Source organism: Zootoca vivipara, chromosome 1 (genome assembly GCF_965207765.1).
Source record: "Zootoca vivipara chromosome 1, rZooViv2.hap1.1, whole genome shotgun sequence".
Taxonomy (NCBI): domain Eukaryota; kingdom Metazoa; phylum Chordata; class Lepidosauria; order Squamata; family Lacertidae; genus Zootoca; species Zootoca vivipara.
In genome coordinates, this window is record NC_142582.1 from 62,195,538 (window position 1) to 62,215,877 (window position 20,340).

At 41.7% G+C, this 20,340-nt stretch overlaps 1 protein-coding gene across 2 annotated transcripts in view; it reads left to right on the forward strand.

The window, feature by feature from the left end:
* KCNQ1 (potassium voltage-gated channel subfamily Q member 1) overlaps window positions 1-20,340 on the forward strand; it is a 293,005-nt gene that overhangs the window by 33,375 nt on the left and 239,290 nt on the right. For both annotated transcript variants that reach the window (XM_035120964.3, XM_035120972.3), the window contains exon 2: window positions 13,190-13,280. In XM_035120964.3, coding sequence (XP_034976855.1) covers window positions 13,190-13,280 — 91 coding nt within the window. The remainder of the gene's footprint in view (window positions 1-13,189; window positions 13,281-20,340) is intronic.

The following is a 20,340-nucleotide window of genomic DNA, read 5'->3' on the forward strand; positions in this document are numbered from 1 at the left end:
AAGCATGCCGCAGCATTGCACTAATACTATCACCTGGCAAATTGCCGCACTTGCCTCTAAGCATCTGATCATCTGAGGTTGGCCTTTGTGTGGAAGGGAAATTTGTTGGCATCCCTCTGTCTTGAAAGACAGTGAAGTGTGCCTCCGGGGACAAAGTCAAACCACTGGAGATTCACAGTGCTCGCTGTGGCTGCCAAGAGCAGTAACTCATAACTGCTGCCTCTTTCATTGTTTTTGCTGTGTTAGCAGCACTGAAGTGACATCTCTGGGGTGCAAGCCGGGCCAGTGTGTATGGACTTGCTATGGTGGCCCAAAGGAAAGCAGAGCAATACATTTGGCACCAGCTGGGCTCCAGGAGTTGCCAGAAGGAGGCGTACAAGGGGCCACCCAACCATCGTAGGGATTCCACTCTGAATTTGTGTGGGTTTTACTCCTTAGCCCAGAGCTTTCTAAACTGTATGTCGTGACATGTTAGTGTGTCGGCTGCAGAGGAAGGCACGCTTGGCAAATCCACACCGTGATCAACTCCCGCCTGGAAACCAATGTCCCCACTGTGGAAGGATGTGTGGATCCAGAATTGGCCTCCACAGTCACTTATGGACCCATTGTTAAAACTGTGTTTATGGAAGACAATCTTACTTGGCTATGAGTGATCGCCAAAGAAGAAAGAAGTAGTAGTAGGTGTGTCGCGTGAATGATCCCCACACTCTTCCTGGGGCTGGGAAGGGGTTAGTTCAGGGGTCAGCAACCTTTTTCAGCCGTGGGCTGGTCCACTGTCCCTCAGACCTTGTGGGGGGCTGGACTATTTTTTTTTTTGGGGGGAATGAACAAATTCCTTTGCCCTACAAATAACCCAGAGATGCATTTTAAATAAAAGCACACATTCTGCTCATGTAAAAACACACTGATTCCCGGACCGTCCGCGGGCTGGATTGAGAAGGCAATTGGGTCGCATCCGGCCCACGGGCCTTAGGTTGCCTACCCCTGGGTTAGTTTAACCTCCGGTTTGCTTTTAAAACTGAATTACCATGTTGCAAAATGATGCATGTCTCAAAAGTGTGTTATCAACATGAAAAGTTTGGCAAGCTCTGCCTTAGCCTTTTCTTCTCTCAAAGAAGAGAAATTTAATACAGTACTATATTGCTATGTCATATTGTCAGCTGCACCTTATCATTTATCTTGCTGTTCTGAAAGTTACTGGCTATGTAACTTTCCAAACTTGCTGCCAATCTTTTTCAGGACAAAGAGGAGAACACAACCTTAGCTTGTTATACAAAAGGTTAATGCACAAAGGAAATGGCTATTTACCGCATGGGTGTCCATTTAATGGCATGGCTGATATTACTGAAATCTGCAACTATTTGATTCAAAATATGAAATTGCTGTGTTTGCCTCCATATGCATCAAGCTCCTTTCTCCACCCCAAATTCTTCTTTGAACTGAATTATAATGAAAACTGCCCTCTCCTGCTGCCTTGAGTGCTGCAACAGCAGGATCCCAGATGCTGGTACCATTATTTGCTAGTGTCCCTGGTCCTGGGATGAGGCCAAGGAAATGTTCTAGGTGCTAGAATGGGAGGGAAGTCCTCCAGCTCAGGTTGTAAGGAGTATTCTGTGGTGGGATCATAGTTCTTGCATGGGGGTAAACCCTTCTCCTGCTTGTTCTCCATGGTTGCCTCCGGTGCACTATGGAGTTGTCTAGTTGTAACTGGAATTACAACTCCATCCTTGCCATAGACATTTCTGGGGGTTAGTTGTGTTAACCTCTTGCAGCAAAACAGTTAAAGAGCCTTGTGGCTCCTTAAACATATTTTTATTAAAGATTTATTGGTTTACAAAAGTATGTGCAATGTCTCTCTTTTTTCAGGACCAGCAAATCCATTATGACATAAGCTTTGCCAGATGCATGAAGTGAAATCTCAGTTGGCAGGCATATAAAGGAGAGAACTGAGAGAACTGTAAGGTGGGAGCTGAATGGCAATATGATGCAAAAATTACTGCCAGTGATAAGCAGAGCTTAAATATACGTTAAGCAGACACACATTGAACCCTTTACAATAGCAGCCTTATTGTGTGGCCCTTACCGTTGGCTTGGCAGAAGAGAGGCTGTGTATAGGTTGTTGCTATTTGTATAGTACGGTCACATCTTATGGGCATTTAACTTGTGCAGTTTAAACCTAGTGTTGTTGAAGGCCAGCTGGATTAGATTGTGCTAATTAAATGCACACAGGGTTTTCCCAGTGCACAAAAGAGTTTTAAAGCTCTATGCCTTGCTTACTGGCCAAGGCCCTTTCAGCACATCAGCTCTGGAAGTCTGGGGGTGGTTGGGCAAAATCTCACAGGAACTTGCACAGCCCCCATGAGATCTTGTGAGAGCATCACCAAACTAGTACCAGTAAGCAAGGCAGAGAGCACAGGAGGAGATTTTAAGCTCCATAAGGGTAAGAATGCATGCCTCCCCCACCCCCACCCCCGAGGAGGACTTTAGGGTTCATGTGGTAAGGCAAGGGGGAAAGTCCTGTTGCACAAGTAGACCTTGTTCTGCACCTGCGACAACTTAATTGAACCCCAGCTTTAATACAAGGATGCCAAGTGACAGCTTGTGCAGGCATAGCCTTGATGTGCTTGCTTCTGATATTATTGATCTATGATCTGCTATTGTCTTAACAGCTGATTTGGATATTAACATTTTACCTATTTTGGAAACCTGCAGGAATAGCTGGGAAAGTTAATATCTTAAAGCATAATTAGTTTACATCAAGAACATGTGTTGTTCAGACATTTGTTCTTGATACATTTCAATACATTCTCTCAACACTATCTAAATATACACTCTGAAGTAGTAGCTTAATGTCGGGGTCTTTGAACTGAAACTGGTATCTTGTCTTTGCTGACAGCATGCACATGACAATTTGATTATCCAGGGGCAGGTTAGCAATGCCTTCCTCATCCACAAACTTCTAAAATGGGCTTAATATGTGTGCTCTTTCAATTCATGAAACCTGTTTTGTTGTTTAGTCGTTTAGTCGTGTCCGACTCTTCGTGACCCCATGGACCATAGCACGCCAGGCACTCCTGTCCTCCACTGCCTCCCGCAGTTTGGTCAAACTCATGTTAGTAGCTTCGAGAACACTTTCCCACCATCTCGTCCTCTGTCGTCCCCTTCTCCTAGTGCCCTCAATCTTTCCCATCATCAGGGTCTTTTCTTCTCATGAGGTGGCCAAAGCATTGGAGCCTCAGCTTCAGGATCTGTCCTTCCAGTGAAACCTACTATGAACATAGTAGGTTTCATGGATCTGTCCTTCCATGAAACCTACTCAGAACATAAACTGCATGGACTGTCAACCATTTCACAGTTTGTGACTGTGGGTGAGGCTGCTAACAGTTGGAGGATCTAAAGCAGAGGTTTTCAACCTTTTTGAGTCCAGGACTCCCTTGACCAAACTACATTGTTTCTGCGGCACTCCTGTGGGGCTCAAGAGCCCAGTTATGTCATCCCTTGCCTGCAGAGCTGTCAGCCTCTCACCCTTTCCCAGGGGCCTGGGACTTGTCTGTCCATTCCCAACAGCAAGGGCTGGTGGACTAGCTGGCTGTACTCCCTTGCCTGCCTGCTTGCTTATTCTGAGACTGCATCAGCTCCTGGCAACCAGCACCCCCTCGCCAGCCCTAGAGGCACCACTCACCTGTGGAGCTTGTAGCCAGCTTGTACACACCTTTGGGAGGCAGAGACATGAGAGGGCATCAGAGGAGGGTGGGAAGGAAAGAGGGCACCCCTGACCATCATTCAAGGCACCCCAGCGTGCTACAGCACACCGGTTGAAAACCACTGTACTGAAGGCTTCAAGAGTCTTTCATGGTAATTTTTTCATTTATTGAGGAAAGAGAAATGTGAAACAAGACCCATATTTTAATCCAGAGAGAGAGAGAGAGAGAGAGAGAGAGAGAGAGAGAGAGAGAGAGAGAAGATGTTCCACATTTGTTATTAAAAACAGCAACCTGCATAGCACATTACATTGACCATAAAACACAGTCATTGACCTGATGGTGCAGAAAAGTCATCTTCAGGTTGACAGCTGCTATTATTTATTTGTTTCTTTATTTGACTTTTAGTCACTTGTTACCCAAAGGTCTCCAAGTGACTTACAACACATTCAGAACATGAATATAAATAAATTATATCAGAAAAATAGAACAAAACAAGCCCCGTTACAGCCACTGGAAGCTCTGGCAGCACAGCAATGACAAAAGAGCATGATCTTGGTCTATCAAAAGCATGGGGAAAATCCTAAGATTGTTAATGAAAGATGTCAATGAAGGCACCAGGCAGACCTTGAGAGTGGGGACCTCACTCTCCATTGTCACCACCCTCTGAGCCCCCCTTTGAGCTGGAAATCTGGAAAAGAGCCCCAGAAGAAGCTCTAAGGGTCTGGGTATATTCATATCAGGGGAGGCATTCTAGAAGATGTTGAGGTCCTGAGCTGTAAGGGAAAACCATCACTTTGAATTGGGCTAAGAAGCATACAGGCAGGGAGCGTAGTTGCAACAGAAATGGTGTTAAGTGGCATGTTCACTTTGAACCTGTCAGCAGTTGCACATCTACATTCTGTACTAATTGAAGCTTCTGAACAGTTATCAAAGGCAGCCCAGTGTAAAGTGCATTGCAATAGTTCAATGTTGAGGTTACCAAAGCATAGATGACTGTAGTCAAGTTAACCCTGTCCAGAGAGGGTTGTAGTTGTGCCATAACCTATGCTGATGTACTTTGCACCACTGAGATGACCTGCACCTCAAGTGACAGCAACGGATCCGGAAGAACCCCCTAGCTATGAACCTTCTCCTTCAGAGGGAGTGTGGCTCCATCTACAGTAGGCTGCACACCACTCAGCTGGTCAGAGGAACTACCCAAGAACAGCATCTCAGCCTTGTTTGGATTAAGCTTCAGTTTATTGGCCCACATCCAGCCCATGATTGCTACCGAGCACTAATTTACCACATGCACAGATGCGTATTCTAGTATTGTTTCAGAAACGAATGCCAGTGTAATTGGTTTGTTGATGTCTCTGTATTGTTAAGTAGGTGCACCCCAATTCTCTGTGTGATGCTCCAGAGGAGCAGCACTTATCTGGGTTTGGTTTCCCTTGGAATGAGGTCACTGGAGGCTTACTGCTATTTCATAATACTGTATTAGCATTTATTTACAAACTAGCAGGTAGAGCACAGGTGAAGGGAGGTCCGGATGGCCCATTAGCCCCACTGAGGCAGTTGCATGCCTTCGCTCCTCCTCCTTTGGCTATGGATAGGAGCCACCACCACCTTGGAGACACCTGCTTGCCCGCTAGCTGAGACTTGCTGCTTCTTCCTCCTCCACTTCTCAGAAGGCCCATGAGGAGCACACTGCTTGCCGCTGCCTAGGAAGAGTGAGGCTGCCACCACTGCCACTGCTCCCCCACCTACTCCTCTCTGGCCTTTTTTCTCCCATGCCACCTTCAGTGTGCCAGGGCTTCCCTGGGCTGCCTCTAATTGCCTCAGGTGGTATTGGTGGCAGAGGGACATCATTTTCTGTTTTGCCTCAAGCAGCAAAATATCTTGGGCTGGCCCTAGGTGAAGGTACAATATTTAATACTCAGGCAGATGTCGCAGCATTCACTATCCGCTGTGGGATGAAAAGTAGCTGATATATGACTTTGAGCAGGAACGTGGCTAACATAGAATCATAGAATTATAGAGTTGGAAGAGACCACAAGGGCCATCCAGTCCAACCCCCTAACAGGGAACAAGTTCAGCACCACCGCTCCCCTCTCTCCCCCTCAGAAACTCCCAATTCTGTGAAAATGCATTTTAGGTTCGCAACAGTTCCTTGAAGCCCCATCACCAAATTATGTTCTCTTTTGATTCCTTTGTTAGCTTCCTCCCTTCTTCGCTTCCCCACCATAATAGCTTTCCATTTGGCAATTGCTCAATATGTTGGTTTTCTCCTCCTCTACATGTATCCTGGGAGAAAAAGAGTAGAATTTGTTTGCACAGGTGCAAGTTTTCTGTAGCAGAATGACACTAGAAGTTTCTTATTATTTCAGACTTTTAGTATAGGCTGAATTTGGCCATCATGTGTGGGCAGTTAAGTTGCCTTTTGTGTTCAGACTTAGCTCTTGTTGTAAGAGATAATCAGGTTTGAATGTGCTGCCATTGTCCAGCCTGCATTTAGCGAAGTTCACTTCTTTCTGTGACTGCTTAAACCTTTGTGCCATTTTTGCCTTTTAGTAGAAGTAAAAGGGAGAAGAGGGAGTTGTTATAATAAAACACGCTGGCAAATTGTGTAGGGTCAGCCTGTGGAAAATAACTTTTGTGAAGTGTTTTGCTTCAGCGCTATTCTCTATTCCGCATTTTAAAACAGTGTTGCATATATGTATGGCACTTTATAAAATGTGGAAAAAAGACTTAACTGTACCTACCTTTTTAATTGATTAGCAGCTGAACTGCTCTGGTGTCTTAAGATGCTGCTTATGCACCATGCAATATGAATGAACCCCAGACAAGGCTGTACTCTCTGTCCAGAAATTGGAGAATAGTACTTGACCCGCATTTGTAAGTGATGTCATAAAGACACCACAGCTTAGCTTTTGTTTTTCACCAGAGGACCATGCAGCACTTTGCAGACATTAAGCAGGTTCTCAGTATGTTGTTGGATACAGAGCAGAATGAATATTAGGCTTTCACAAGTATTCTCCTAGTGTAGGCACTCACACTGTTGTGCACTGCTGTCTAGTAGCATTGGGTCCAGAAACTGATGTTTGTTCCCTGACATAATCACCCATATTGAAGTTGGACAATATGTCACTGTGTATATTATGAAGCAGAGTGACAGATATTACCTTGTTTTATATATATGCCAAAGCAATACCGTTTGCTCTTCTGCCTGTACTACTAAATAGCAATTTCATATGGGTACATTTTTCATTTCAAGAATCCTTCAAGTGCCCTTCAGCTGGTATTTGAATGGACACAAGCAATATTTTGAATCCACAGGAGAATGGAGAATCTTATACATAAATAAAATGTCTTCAAAAACCTAAAAGTTTGCTTACATTTGTCAGCAATTGATTAATGCAGCCTTGACCAAAGGTGTTCACAGATGCAAAGAAGCATTTTTAAATAAATCACTTTCTGAGTACTTATTATCTGCCACAAATATGCTAGGAGCAAGTATTGCGTACTCTATTTTCATCTATTGCATGGGGAGAAACCAAGCTGGAGAAATGTGTGCCCATCCTCTCAACTTTTAAACAACGTGATCCTCAAGTTAACTGCTTGGTCTGCAGATCTTGCAGCTGCATGTTCTTGCTGGACATAACATCCACCCTCTTGATTTGTGTGATGTTCAAATGTGCATTGGCCATAAATCTAGAAAAACTCCAGAAATATGCAGCCTCTCAGAGGTGGTGCAGGAGTTATAATCTCTGGGCTGTGGCCTCTGCTTAATGTTCTAATAGAGATAATACCCTTCTGTGCAAGGAAAGATCTGGGGGATATTTTACTTAAACCACCACTATATAATGTTGGCATTTTGAACAGCTGTTTACAAATAGCCGTCAAGATAATTAAATGTTCAAGTAAGAAAGCACTTTTGACCTCACTTGCTTTGAAATAATTGTACAATGAAATGCAGCACAAAGTAGAATAATGGTTTGCTGGAGCCCTGAAATCAGCTGCATTGTGTCACTTCTGATAAACCCGTTTTACTAGTAACACAGCCTTGGATTACTTACGCACACTGCTCCCTATCTCTTTTTAAAATAGCAGGTGTTTTTTTTTAATTAAAAAAATCAACCAAATATTGTGTGCTTTTTGTTGCAGTGTGTGTGTGTTTCACTTTTATTGGTGCTACCCTTTTCATTTACTGGTTGTCTCTTGTTCACAAGAAGTCATTTTTATGTGGGGTGGGGATATAATATAGAAAACTACTTCAGAGAAAACATTTAGGATACAGTAAAACATTCAGGGCACATTCCCATACTGGAGGAAAAGGGATATCAAATTGGACCTTGCTATGCCAACAGAATACTGTACAAGAAACACCACTGCTATGACAGATACCTCTGTGGAATGCATGGTGGAACAGCTAAAACAGGGCAGACTTTGGGGCAGGATGGGGAGGCTCAGGAGAAGAGCGCATTAAGCATGTACTCCTACAATTCAGTGCCATGCCCCCACTGATGACACAACATTACCCCAGCCCCAGAACTGGCACATAGGATTTTAAAATAGTCTCCAGTGCATTGATGATCACATTGGCAATCATTTGGGTGAGTGGGGTACAACTGATGATAAGGCTGGGAGAGTGGTGAGGAGGGGAGCCCCGAGTGCTCCTGGTTTCTGTTGTTGAAGTTGGATGCTGAAGCTGGGGTGGGGTATGTAAAGCACAAATGCCCCGTGAGGCAACTGATTCTTGTCTGCTGCTCTGGCAGAGTAATTAGGGAGGTTTCTCTGTGAAATGTGGGTTCCAAAACAGAGGCAGAATAGATACCCAATTTTGATCTTAAATGCTGTAAGATAACTTTCTGGGTAGCTCTAAAAATGTTGCTTGTGTTTATACCTGTCCTGAACCAATGCCTGGGCACAGTAATGGACTGAATGAAGGCTAATGAACAGAAGCTGAATCCCAGCGAGATGGAAGCCTTGAATGTGAGTGCTTTTCAAGTCAGGGAATCTTGTCAATTCCCTGTTCTGGAGAGGGTTACACTCCCTTTGAAGGATCAGGTAACATAGCTTGGGGTGTTCCTTGGTCCATTGTTGCCCCCGGAGGGCCAAGTGTTCTTGGTGGCTAGGAGTGCCTTTAAGCCAGCTTTGGCTGGTACACCAGGTATGACTTTTCCTGGTCCTGGATAACCTGATCACAGTAGATAACCTTAAGGCTCAACCTCTGCAATACATTCTGTGTGGGGCTTCCCTTAATATTGGTCTGGAGGTTGTAGCTGGTACAAAATGTGGCTGCTAAGCTGCTTTGTGGAGTGACATGTCACCAACATGTGACACTTTTTAAAGCAATTACACTGGCTACCAATATACTGTACTACTGGGCCATGTTTAAGCTTATGTTATTGACATATAAAACCCCTACTACACACAGGCAAATTTATGTGGGAACAGGCATTCCTACAGATACCTTGATCTCTGACCATGTTTGGTCTTTAAAGGCAATTAACCAGCAACAGTTAGATCGTTAGGTTTTATAAATCACGCAAAAGCTAATCATGAAGCACTCTTTCTGGGCAATTCTGTATGCAGATGTTTTTGGAACTACAGTACTGAAATGGACCCCAGATGAGGTGTGTGTGTTGTTGTGTAAAATAGGGAAAAATGATAAATGCATTAGCAAAGTGGGATATGCTGGACATTTTAAGGTTTATGGGAGGGATAGAGAGCTGAGCCCGATTGATCAAAAAGTGTATCACACAAGTAATATACATTCTGGCAGCTTTACACGCAGAGCAGGTTGCAGGGTGCTGCAAGTGTTTTAAAAATGCCAATCAATTTCTAATTTTACAACAGAGATACATGAGAAAGTGTCTCATTGAACAGACATAATTATGTCTTTTATATCTATAAAAATATATGTAGCTCAACAAAATTGCAATATGGATCCAGAAGACATGCAAAACAATTCATTGTATATTCTGGGTACTGCAGCTGAAGGCTGTGTGTGAGTGAATCCTCTGACTTCCTGTAGCTCTTGTCCATAAAATAAAGAGATTACAACTTTTTAAGCATTTGTGTACTTCAGTTTCCAAGTTGCCTCTGTTTATAAAGAAAGTTTTGAAACAAAGTTGCTTCTTTCCCAAACCTTCTTTAACATCAGTGTGCTTGGTGTGATATTGGATTTGGCTCATAGATATGTGGCTGTTCATTTAAATTATGTGCTGCAGATATATTTTCTAATTTTGGGAACACATCATTCTTGGATGTCTAAATTATTGGTCACCAAATGTCAATTGGGTGATAGAAAAATTAAGATCTGGACTCTCCTTTTGGAAGCAATACAGGATAATTTGTTTCCATTAGGTTAATAATAGTTATTGGATCTTTCTTTTCTAGGGCTGGAGTAGATGGCCATTAGAAATGTGTCAACTGGCAAAAAAAGTGTGTTTCTATATTATTTTGATTGATGGAAAAAGTTGTCATAGGCTTTGAGATGTTGCCATCTGGTGGTCAGTTTCCTACTTGGCTCAACAGTTAATAGCTGCTATATCAGCTGTTGAATTCATAAAGGGTCTTCATAGCCCACTTTCTTGAGGAGGAGGAGGAGGAGGAGCAACAACAACCAAATTCAGATATCTGGGATGTGGGATGTGGTTTTACCTTGACGTGAAAGCAATTATTGATGCTGGCCATTTTATTTGTGTTATGATCCATAAATGTTGCTTTCTAGACACCTTCATTTTTGTTTTATTTGGTGTTGTAACATGAGTCTGAGGCAGTGGAAAACAGGAGTGCCTGGCATGCTCTGGTCCATGGGGTCATGAAGAGTCGGATACGACTAAACAACAACAACAACATGGATGCATGTTTGCACTTTTAAGCAAATCAATGTCCTCTTTGTTTAGAAATCTTTAAAATTAATATGCATTAAACAGGATCCAAAAAGCCATTAGAGGAAGGAAAAGAGCTGCTAGTGCTTTTTTTGTAAATGCGAACTTGTGCAAGAGTTTATGTAGTGCTGAAATATGTACGTTCCATTGCTGTCCTCATTCTTCCATTTTGCAATAGTTTTTTACAAACTTATGGAAGCGGAAGAATACTTCTAGTTTTAGTTTCACTTTCATATTGAGCACTCTAGCAAAAAGTGTAAAATGCTCCTTTTGTAAGTAGAAGACACTATTGCATGCAGAAGGACGTCTAACAATGTGGAACACAATTATAAAAACATGTAACTGGAAAACAATTGTTCTCTGGGGGAGATGGCTTTGGAAAAAACCTTACTGTCAAATAGCTGAGGTGATACAATTAAATAATATGAGAATATGGGGGCTGCATGTTTCAAATGAATAATTTCAGTTTTTTCTGGTACGCGTGTGCGCGCGCGCACACACACACACAAGTATCCTGTTTTTGCGTCTTGTTTTCTTTAAAAGTACAAATATTATTGCATTGTTCAGAGCTGTTTCAGGAAATCCAGTTCAGAATTGGGGGAAAAGGATATCTACTTTTTGACATGCACAGTAATTATTTTATTCTGCACAAATAATAGCAGAAAGATGGCAGAATTGGGGCATAATGAGCACACACTGATTGAATGTGATGACTATTTAAATGCTAAGTCTTAATTTACCACAAACCTACTGCATGAAATAGTGGGATTTTCTGTTTTTACATTGCACAGGTAGCAGCCCTCAACCATGGCTGTTTGCTACATGGTCGGTCATGCAGCTGTGTCTCATGAGCAGAAACAGTAGCTTAATGTTGGCCCAGTGGTGGTGGGCTTATGGCTCCCAGAGAGGAGCTGTTGCAGCTGGTTGAATTGGCAATAGCATGTCAACTGCTGCTACTGCACAGCCTGTGTGTTACCTGCATCTCAGCTATGCAAAGGGTTTGCTAAGGTCGGGTGGGAGAAGTGCTGCAAGATGAATTTGTATTTGTGTGGACATTGATGAAAACAAAATACCAGTACATGAAATCATTTTTAACATTTTAAAGTCTTGCAACTGCTGTTGCAAAAGCTTAAAACATGGTCCCTAGTCCCCGCTCTGTCCTTCAATTTTGTAGAAAGCCAGCCAATATGAAATTCTCATGGGTGGCGTGTAGAGGTTTTTTATTGTTGTTGCACTTACCTTACTTTTGAGGTGGCTGAGGGGTGTTTGTGAGTGTCCTTTCTTTCATACCACAAACCATCTCACCAGTGCTCTGCACTCTGCAGTCTTCCTGCTAAGCCCAGGACCAGGATGAAAGCATCAGGAAGTAACTCCTCCCATAGAGGTTTTTCAGATCAGGATCTGGTGCAGGCAACCAGATAGGCTGCAGGCTGCTACAAAAATGTTTACAGCAGGGGTGGGGAAAAATTTCTTCAGTCTGACAACAGTAAGGTGAGCTTACTACAGCTCTACAGAAATTCTAAAGAAAATTTCAGGTGCCCCGAGTAAGGCCCCCAGTAAGAAGTAGTAGAGGGACCCAGGTGGCGCTGTGGTTAAACCACTGAGCCTAGGGCTTGCTGATCAGAAGGTCGGCGGTTCGAATCCCTGTGATGGGGTGAGCTCCCGTTGCTTGGTCCCAGCTCCTGCCAACCTAGCAGTTCGAAAGCACGTCAAAATGCAAGTAGATAAATAGGAACCGCTACAGCAGGAAGGTAAACGGCGTTTCCATGTGTTGCTCTGGTTTGCCAGAAGCGACTTTGTCATGCTGGCCACATGACCTGGAAGCTGTACGCCGGCTCCCTCGGCCAATCATGCGAGATGAGTGCGCAACCCCAGAGTCGGTCACGACTGGACCTAATGGTCAGGGGTCCCTTTACCTTTACCTTTAAGAAGTAGAAGCTTCTTTCTTGGAGGGGGGGGGGAATGAAAAATTGTAGGTCAGGCTTTGACATAGCATCAACTGTGGGTTAATTCGCAGAGCCTAGGGCTTTCTGATCAGAAGGTCGGCGGTTTGAATCCCTGTGACGGGTGAGCTCCCATTGCTCGGTCCCAGCTCCTGCCAACCTAGCAGTTTGAAAGCACGTCAAGTGCAAGTAGATAAATAGGGACCGCTACAGTAAACGGCGTTTCTGTGTGCTGCTCTGGTTCGCCAGAAGCGGCTTTGTCATGCTGGCCACATGACTTGGAAGCTGTACGCCAGCTCCCTCGGCCAATAACGCAAGATGAGCATTGCAACCCCAGAGTCGGTCACAACTGGACCTAATGGTCAGGGGTCCCTTTACCTTTTTATTTCTTACGGATTATGAGATTATGTCCAAACTCTGCACTGCTCTCTAGTTCAACAAAAGTAGCCTCTACTCCTCTCCAAACTCTTATTTTCTTCCCTGTAACAAATGAGCAACTACAGACCTCTTTCCCATTCCCTCCCCATTCATGGACAATTCAATATTGGAGTATGGATAGCCTTTTTACAAAAATGTGCTTGCTGTTTAGTTTTATGCCTTAAGTACTAGCTTTCTAATGAAATACTGTAGTGATTTTAATTTTTCTTGTTTCTCTTTTTTACAGTTTCCTCATAGTGCTGGTCTGCCTTATATTCAGTGTGCTTTCCACGATTGATCAGTATGCAGCTCTTGCCACAGGAACATTATTTTGGATGGTATGCCAATGGATATTTGCTTTTTATATATAATCTTAGGAACAATGCTTGTGTCTGCTTGCTGTTGAATTACTTTGAAAATGTGACTTTCATTAATGTGTACATGCCAGGCCTCTCTTGTTTTTGGTATTAATTTATGGTAGTGTTTTTTGTACTCCCCCCCCCCAAAAAACCCCCACAATTTCTGAATATGCACACTGATCCTTCCCAATACAGTCATGCTAATTGTCCCCTGATTCTGCATCTTTGCATTTAGACAGAAAAGAGCGTGCCATGGAGCCACTGCCTCCTCTTAAGGTAAATTGTATCAAGTTCATGGAATGCCTCTTAATAGCATCATAAGCAGCCCTTGCCCTCCTCTATTTCTTACCAGCACTTTGGTAGGAGTTAACTGGCATTGCATTACCTGACTTAATTTATTGGGGTGGGCAAGCCAGCATTTATATTTAATTCGACTTGCCATTCTTTGAACAATTAATCCTGCAGTTGTTTTGTGTGTTGGGAATTCCCTATTATACGTGCATTAATAGTTAATGTTGGCAAAACCTTAGCCTTCATTTTCCAGCGAGTCAGCTTTCAGAGTTCATGTTCATATTTATAATTGGGGAGTGGAGGCGGGCACAGTCTTTATGTCTTTCAGGCACAGTTCACTATGCTTGAACAATATTGGTTTTCTTTTCTTTCTTTTTTCTTTGTCACACACACACACACACACACACACACACACACACACACACAATAATTAATGGAGCTGGTCATGAACAGCTACTTGCAGTGGTTGAGGAAAAACCAGTACAATTTTCATGAGGAAACAGATCAGCAAACTTCTACATAGGGTTCGAGAGTTTATTTATTTATTACCTGCCCTTCGCTGTAAGGTCCCAGGGCAAGTTACAACTTTTAAAACAATATTAAAAACAATTTAAAACATACAGGCAATATTTGGCAAGCTCCTAAACCAGCCGTCCCCAGCCTCATGCCCTCCAGGGGTTTTGTTTTTTAAAGAACTTATAAAAGTTGTTTCCGAAGTGTCAAAGGACTGGCTATTAATGTCATTGTGGCCATTATTGCTTTATAGGGCTATGCATGCACATGGCGCTTTACAGAATGTAAGAGGACAGGATCCTGCCTGAAGATGCGTACCGTCTAAAAAATTGACACTGGAGATACCAGAAGAAGGGAAAGGAAATGTAGGCAGGGGGGAAATGAGAGGATATGCATTCACATTTCGTAGAGCATGGGTCTCTCTGTCTTCGCCACTGTAAATTGTAGCAGTTCATTCAGTCATCTGTCCTATTTATTGATTGTGCTTGTGTTTTATCTACCTGTTTGAGTATTGTTTTGTATTTTATTTCATATTTTACAGTTAACTGCCTTGAACACAAGTGTTGCAACACACATCTAATAAATAACTACAGTGGTACCTTGGTTTAAGAACAGCTTAGTTTATGAACAACTTGGATTAAGAATGCTGCAAACCTGGAAGTAGGTGTTTTGGTTTGTGAACTTTGCCTTGGAAGCAGAACATGTTCCGCTTCTGTTGAGGTGTGTTCCATTTGTAAATTGAGTCCCCCACTGCTATGGGAAAGCACGCCTTGGTTTAAGAATGCTTTGGTTTAAGAACGGACTTCCGGAATGGATTAAGTTCGTAAACCAAGGTACCACTGTAAAGGGCTTTTATAGAATCATAGAATCATAGAGTTGGAAGAGACCACAAGGGCCATCCAGTCCAACCCCCTGCCAAGCAGGAAACACCATCAAAGCATTCTTGACAGATGGCTGTCAAGCCTCCGCTTAAAGACCTCCAAAGAAGGAGACTCCACCACACTCCTTGGCAGCAAATTCCACTGTCGAACAGCTCTTACTGTCAGGAATTTCTTCCTGATGTTTAGGTGGAATCTTCTTTCTTGTAGCTTGAATCCATTGCTCCGTGTCCGCTTCTCTGGAGCAGCAGAAAACAACCTTTCACAGCCTTATGAAATGCTTCAAAGAAAAGTTGGCTTTTGAGGAGGGATTTCAAATCTAAAGCTAAAAGGCACAACACAAAAGGAAAATGGAAGGAGGAAAAAAGCAAGCTTGGGCATTGTTTCTGGTTACATAGTTATTGTAATGGCCAGTTTGAATGACTTTCAGAGCACAATACACAGTTAAACAATTTTATTTCTGAAAGATTTTAGCTGCAGGATTAATTTTCTGCCATTAGGTGGCAGTGCTGGTAGGGTTTTGCCTTTCAGTTTTGCGCTGGCTGTTTTTCAACACCAGCTAAAGTTGGAACCAAGCCTGTGACTGGATCATCATGCTGTAGGCCAGGGTATATGTACACTTGGCATGTTTAAAATATTGGTGTAAGAGAGTTTTGGCCATGACTCATAAAGAGAAAGAGGCATATTTGTGTAAAAATTGTTTTGAGAGTTCAATATTTAAACTATAGAAAAAGTAAATTCAAACACGTATTCTCCCTGTGAGACTATATATTTCTTTTATTTTCATAAGCAAGAGGTTTTATGGTGCCAAGACACAGCAGAATGTTGTTATCTCAGCATGATCTAAGAAAATCCAAGCACATGATCCAAGTGGATTAAATATTCTTCTGAACAGAGGGATATTACAGTGTGCCTGAAAAAGCTATTTTCTCTCACGAATCTTGTTTTGTTGTCAGTTTTGGTCCCAGAATTACAAGGGTACATATTTGTAGAGAATATGCAACATCACATGTGTTAGATTACTTTTCTTCCCTTCAGGATTTAACTTTTGCTAATATTGGAGCATTTTTCATGTTGGCTTAAAAGTGTATAATCCCTTCAATGTTTACTTTCCATTGTTTTTACTATTAATGTTTTTGGCAGAGATGTTTGTTTTCAATGTTTTATCAAAGAGAAACTAGGGCAGAGTCAATGTCAAAGGAAGCCCGAAAGGTTCTTTCTCACACAAACACATTCAGAATAAGAAGTAAGGTAGGGAGGGTAGTTAATTGAATCATTGGGCTCCCCCCCCCTTTTTTAAAAAAAGATAATTTTCATAATATGTGAACAGCTGCCACCGCCCTTTACTACAGAGTGAAACAGTAGTAATGTATTGTATGCCCCTTACCCAGTATTATAAACTTTGTTATTCATCTACATTTCACTTCATTTAAAAAAAACATGAATTGAGTTTTGCAACTTATAGCTAACTTTCATTCTTTTGTGGTCAGCAAAGCCTGCATAACCCATTTTCAGATCAAAGGGGTTTTTATCTGGATTTAAGAACTGCTGCACATGTCTATACACACACACACACAATGTCTATACACACACACACAATTACCAAGCAACCTGTGTGTAAATTGTATCATAGGACACATGGATTAGTCATGGTATTTGGTGTGCATACACTTAAGATTGCAACGTTTTATGATGCACCCACAAGTGTTCTTACATAGATTCTCACATAGAAACGCTTTCAGTGTAGGAATTTGGCAATAATGTCTGAAGTAACCTGAACTAGTTGCTGGATGGTAGCCCACAGGTGTCAGACTGATAGCTTTCTAAATCAATAAGCAGGTCCTAAACTTCCCACAGATCCAGAGCATCCTGCAGGTAACCCAACAGGTGGTGAATGCTTTCTCCATCGCATCTTGGCAAAATGCCTCAGTAATAGCAGTGAGCTTCTTTCTCTGCTGCCAAGTGTGCTGATAGTTACTGTGACATTTCTATAGCTTACATATGATGTCTTAATCAATTAGCTGTCTGTTAATTAACTTGTTAGTTGACTAAAGCTGCAATCCTATGCCCATTTTCCTGGCAACTGGTGCTGTTGAACTCAATGGGACTTACTGATGAGTAGGCATGTTTAGGATTGCATTGTAAATTGTATTTGTAAATAAATGTGCTTATTTGAAGGCCTGAATGAAGGTGTTTGTTTTCAGGAACCTGAAAAAGTGGCATTTCACTCCTAATAGTGGCATTATCCACCAAGGGCTACTCTGTGCATGTAGAAAAATCATGAGATAGAGTTCTTCTGGAATTGTAGTACTTTAGATTTCAGGTGTATGTCACAACCTTGAATGCTCTCTCATGAGAAAAAGAACCTCCCTTCAACTAGAAAACTAATATATAAAACTAACCTAATGTAGGTTATAACACCCCTACCCCACCCTGAGGTACTAGTTCTACAAGCAGGGGTTGTTTTTCATGATTTTTTAAAAATGTAATCCTCACCTCCATCCCACCAGAACTACAGTCTCAAATGACACTGTCCAGAAAGGACTCTGTCATGTAATTTTTCTTCTTTACTCTAAGAAGGTGGACTGCTGTCTCCAAGATCCACCCAAGGATGATGAAACTTGAAAAACTGATAAATAGTTCACTTGGGGTTTTTATTGTTATTGTTATTCTAAAGCAGAGTTGCATATTGTATAACATTTGCACCTATTTTCAAACACTGGCCAGCAAAACCTGTGCTTTTAATGGGTTCCATGAGAGGAGGATGAGAACGCACATAATATACACACCAGTTCTAGAGATTTTAAATGGGTATCTAAGAATATTGCTATCCCAGCTGTAGCCCTATCAGAAAATCCTTTGCTGATAGGTGCAGTGGCAGAACAATTCTGCTTGACCTTCCTTTAGCACTTCCTTTGGCAATATTACTCTCATCCCCCTCTCCAATGTGAACAACAGTGAGGGTGAATGCAGGGTGTGAAATTATTTTGCCCCAAGAGCCTAATCCAAATATGCTAAGGCCAGTTTCTATGGGCCTTTTTGTATTTTAATGTGAACACCTGAACACAAAATACACAAGTGGCACATGGACTGTGAACTGCACCCACATTTTTATTACCACCCTTATTCTGGCTTAAAATGTGGGTGGAGGCCTTGCTATTGCATGCATGTTTTTAAAAGGGAGATAATACTGCAAGCATGGTACCTGGGCAAATACAAAAAAGTTCTGAGGCCATACTGCTCTGGGAAGAGAGTATAAAATGAGGCCAGAATATTGAAGGGAAGAATATGAATTGCAAAATCTACAGGGGGCAGTGTTAAGCCGTCTTGTGAGGCAACTGCAACCGAATGGTGCATTCAAATGGTTAAACGGTTAATTCTGCCATCATTTAATCATGAATAATATTTTTCAAATAGTACGTGAGATATATATATTTTAAAGTAAACAAAGAACTGTGGGAGGGAATCAGGGTCAGAGCTAATTGTTAATGAATATAATTCTTGTATAATCCCCCACAGCATTTGTAACTGAGTTCATGAATTTTATAATGCCCTGGTAAGACTGCGGGGCAGGGGGAGATCAGGTATAGGGAGACAAGATTTGTACCTCTATAAAAATAATATTCAGAGTGTTTATATGTCTCCTGCGGTGTCCTTTCATCCATTCCCTCATAACTGTGATTCTGCTCTGAGCTTTTCAGTGTGAAAATTAAGCCCTGTATTGTTATGCACTGCACTGCATTGCAATAAAAGCCGCCCCCCTGAAAAAGCAGTCATACATTAAGAGGGTCATTGTGGTATAGTGGTTAGAGTGTCAGCTGAGGATCAAATTCAGGTTCATACCTTTACTGGGCACCTCTGTTAGCATAGGCTACCTCAAATGGTTTCTATTAGGATCAAACTGGAGGTGAGGAAGATCCCTGTATGTCGCCCTGAGCTCCATGAAATCGGGGTGCAGGATTAAAATGGAATTAAATGAGTAAACAACATATTTCAGATTGATTTTTAAAAAGCAAAAGGGCCATTCCGTGAAAAATGAGCCTGATTAGAAAAAAACTATTTTTAAAATATACTTATTTTACTTATAGTTTCATTAACTAAACATATTAAAGTTCAATATTCCAAAGGAAAAAAGAATTTGAAATTATTTTTTTCATGAGAAATCTGAGCTTGAAGTTTCAGTATCATTTTTCTGATTGTGTAGCTTAATTTTGTTCATTTAGGTTGGCATTATTTTTTAAAGATAAACAAAAATTGTGGTTGTCATTGTTGGTATATTATTAAAGTGAAGACCTTTGTCTACACATTGGACTTGAAATTTTTTAAATAGGTAAGTTATTTCTATTTTATTTTTATTATTGAATGGGATGCTGTTTCAGTGTCCCACCCGTGACAGCAAAAGGTACAAAAGTTTATTTTGTGATAAAACTAATTTATAGGTTATGTTTGTTTTATTGTGGGAGTATGTATTAGAGTATAACACACCTATCAGTAATAAAAATGCAGTTAATTAATGTAAACACCATGAAATTTTAATAATTCTTTTTCTGTCCCACCCGTGACAGTTTTCAACTTGTTTTACTGTTGTAGCTTGAGTTAGTGATTTCAGCAAGTGATTTCAGCTCTCTGCAGACAGGAGACAGATTCCTCATGTAACAATTCTTTATTCTGGCAAACAAGACTGAGGGACTGAGGAGAGGGGAACTAGCTAGAAAGGGATACATTTTGGAGGGAACAATCTCAAGCAATCACAAAGCTGCCTTTTGGTGGAAACCAATAAGACTAAGGAGCCAAATGCAGCTGCTTGAATGAATCAATAGTAGCTGTTCCTTCTGGAACATAAAGGCAGTTACCGTTACTTTACCCTAGTACGAATACATACAGTAATACAGATAATATAACCTTTGAATCAATACACAAAATGGGAAAGACTACATCTGCAGAACGTATGAGAAAGCTGCGTGAAAAACTAAAACAAGATAAAAACAAATGTGAAAGCTTCAAAGAAAAGGAGAGGGTCAGAGATAAGAATAGGCGAGAAAAGTTGGTAAAGAATTTGTCTGCAAAATCACTTATGGAATACAGACGGAAAGAAACTGAGCACAAAAGAAAGTACAGACAAAAGATAAAAGAAAAAAATCTAGGCCAATTGGCGACACTACTATTCCAGAGATTGGGTCATTTAAATGCCCACAATCTCTTGGAAAGGCTGTTACCAAAGTTAAAAGAGTGTTGCCATTAAGTCCACGGAAAAGAATAAAGAATAGCCATGTTACGAAAGCTTGTGTATGAGAGTTCACCTCAAGCGCCAAAACCACTACAGTGGTACCTCGGGTTACGAACGCGATCCGTTCCGG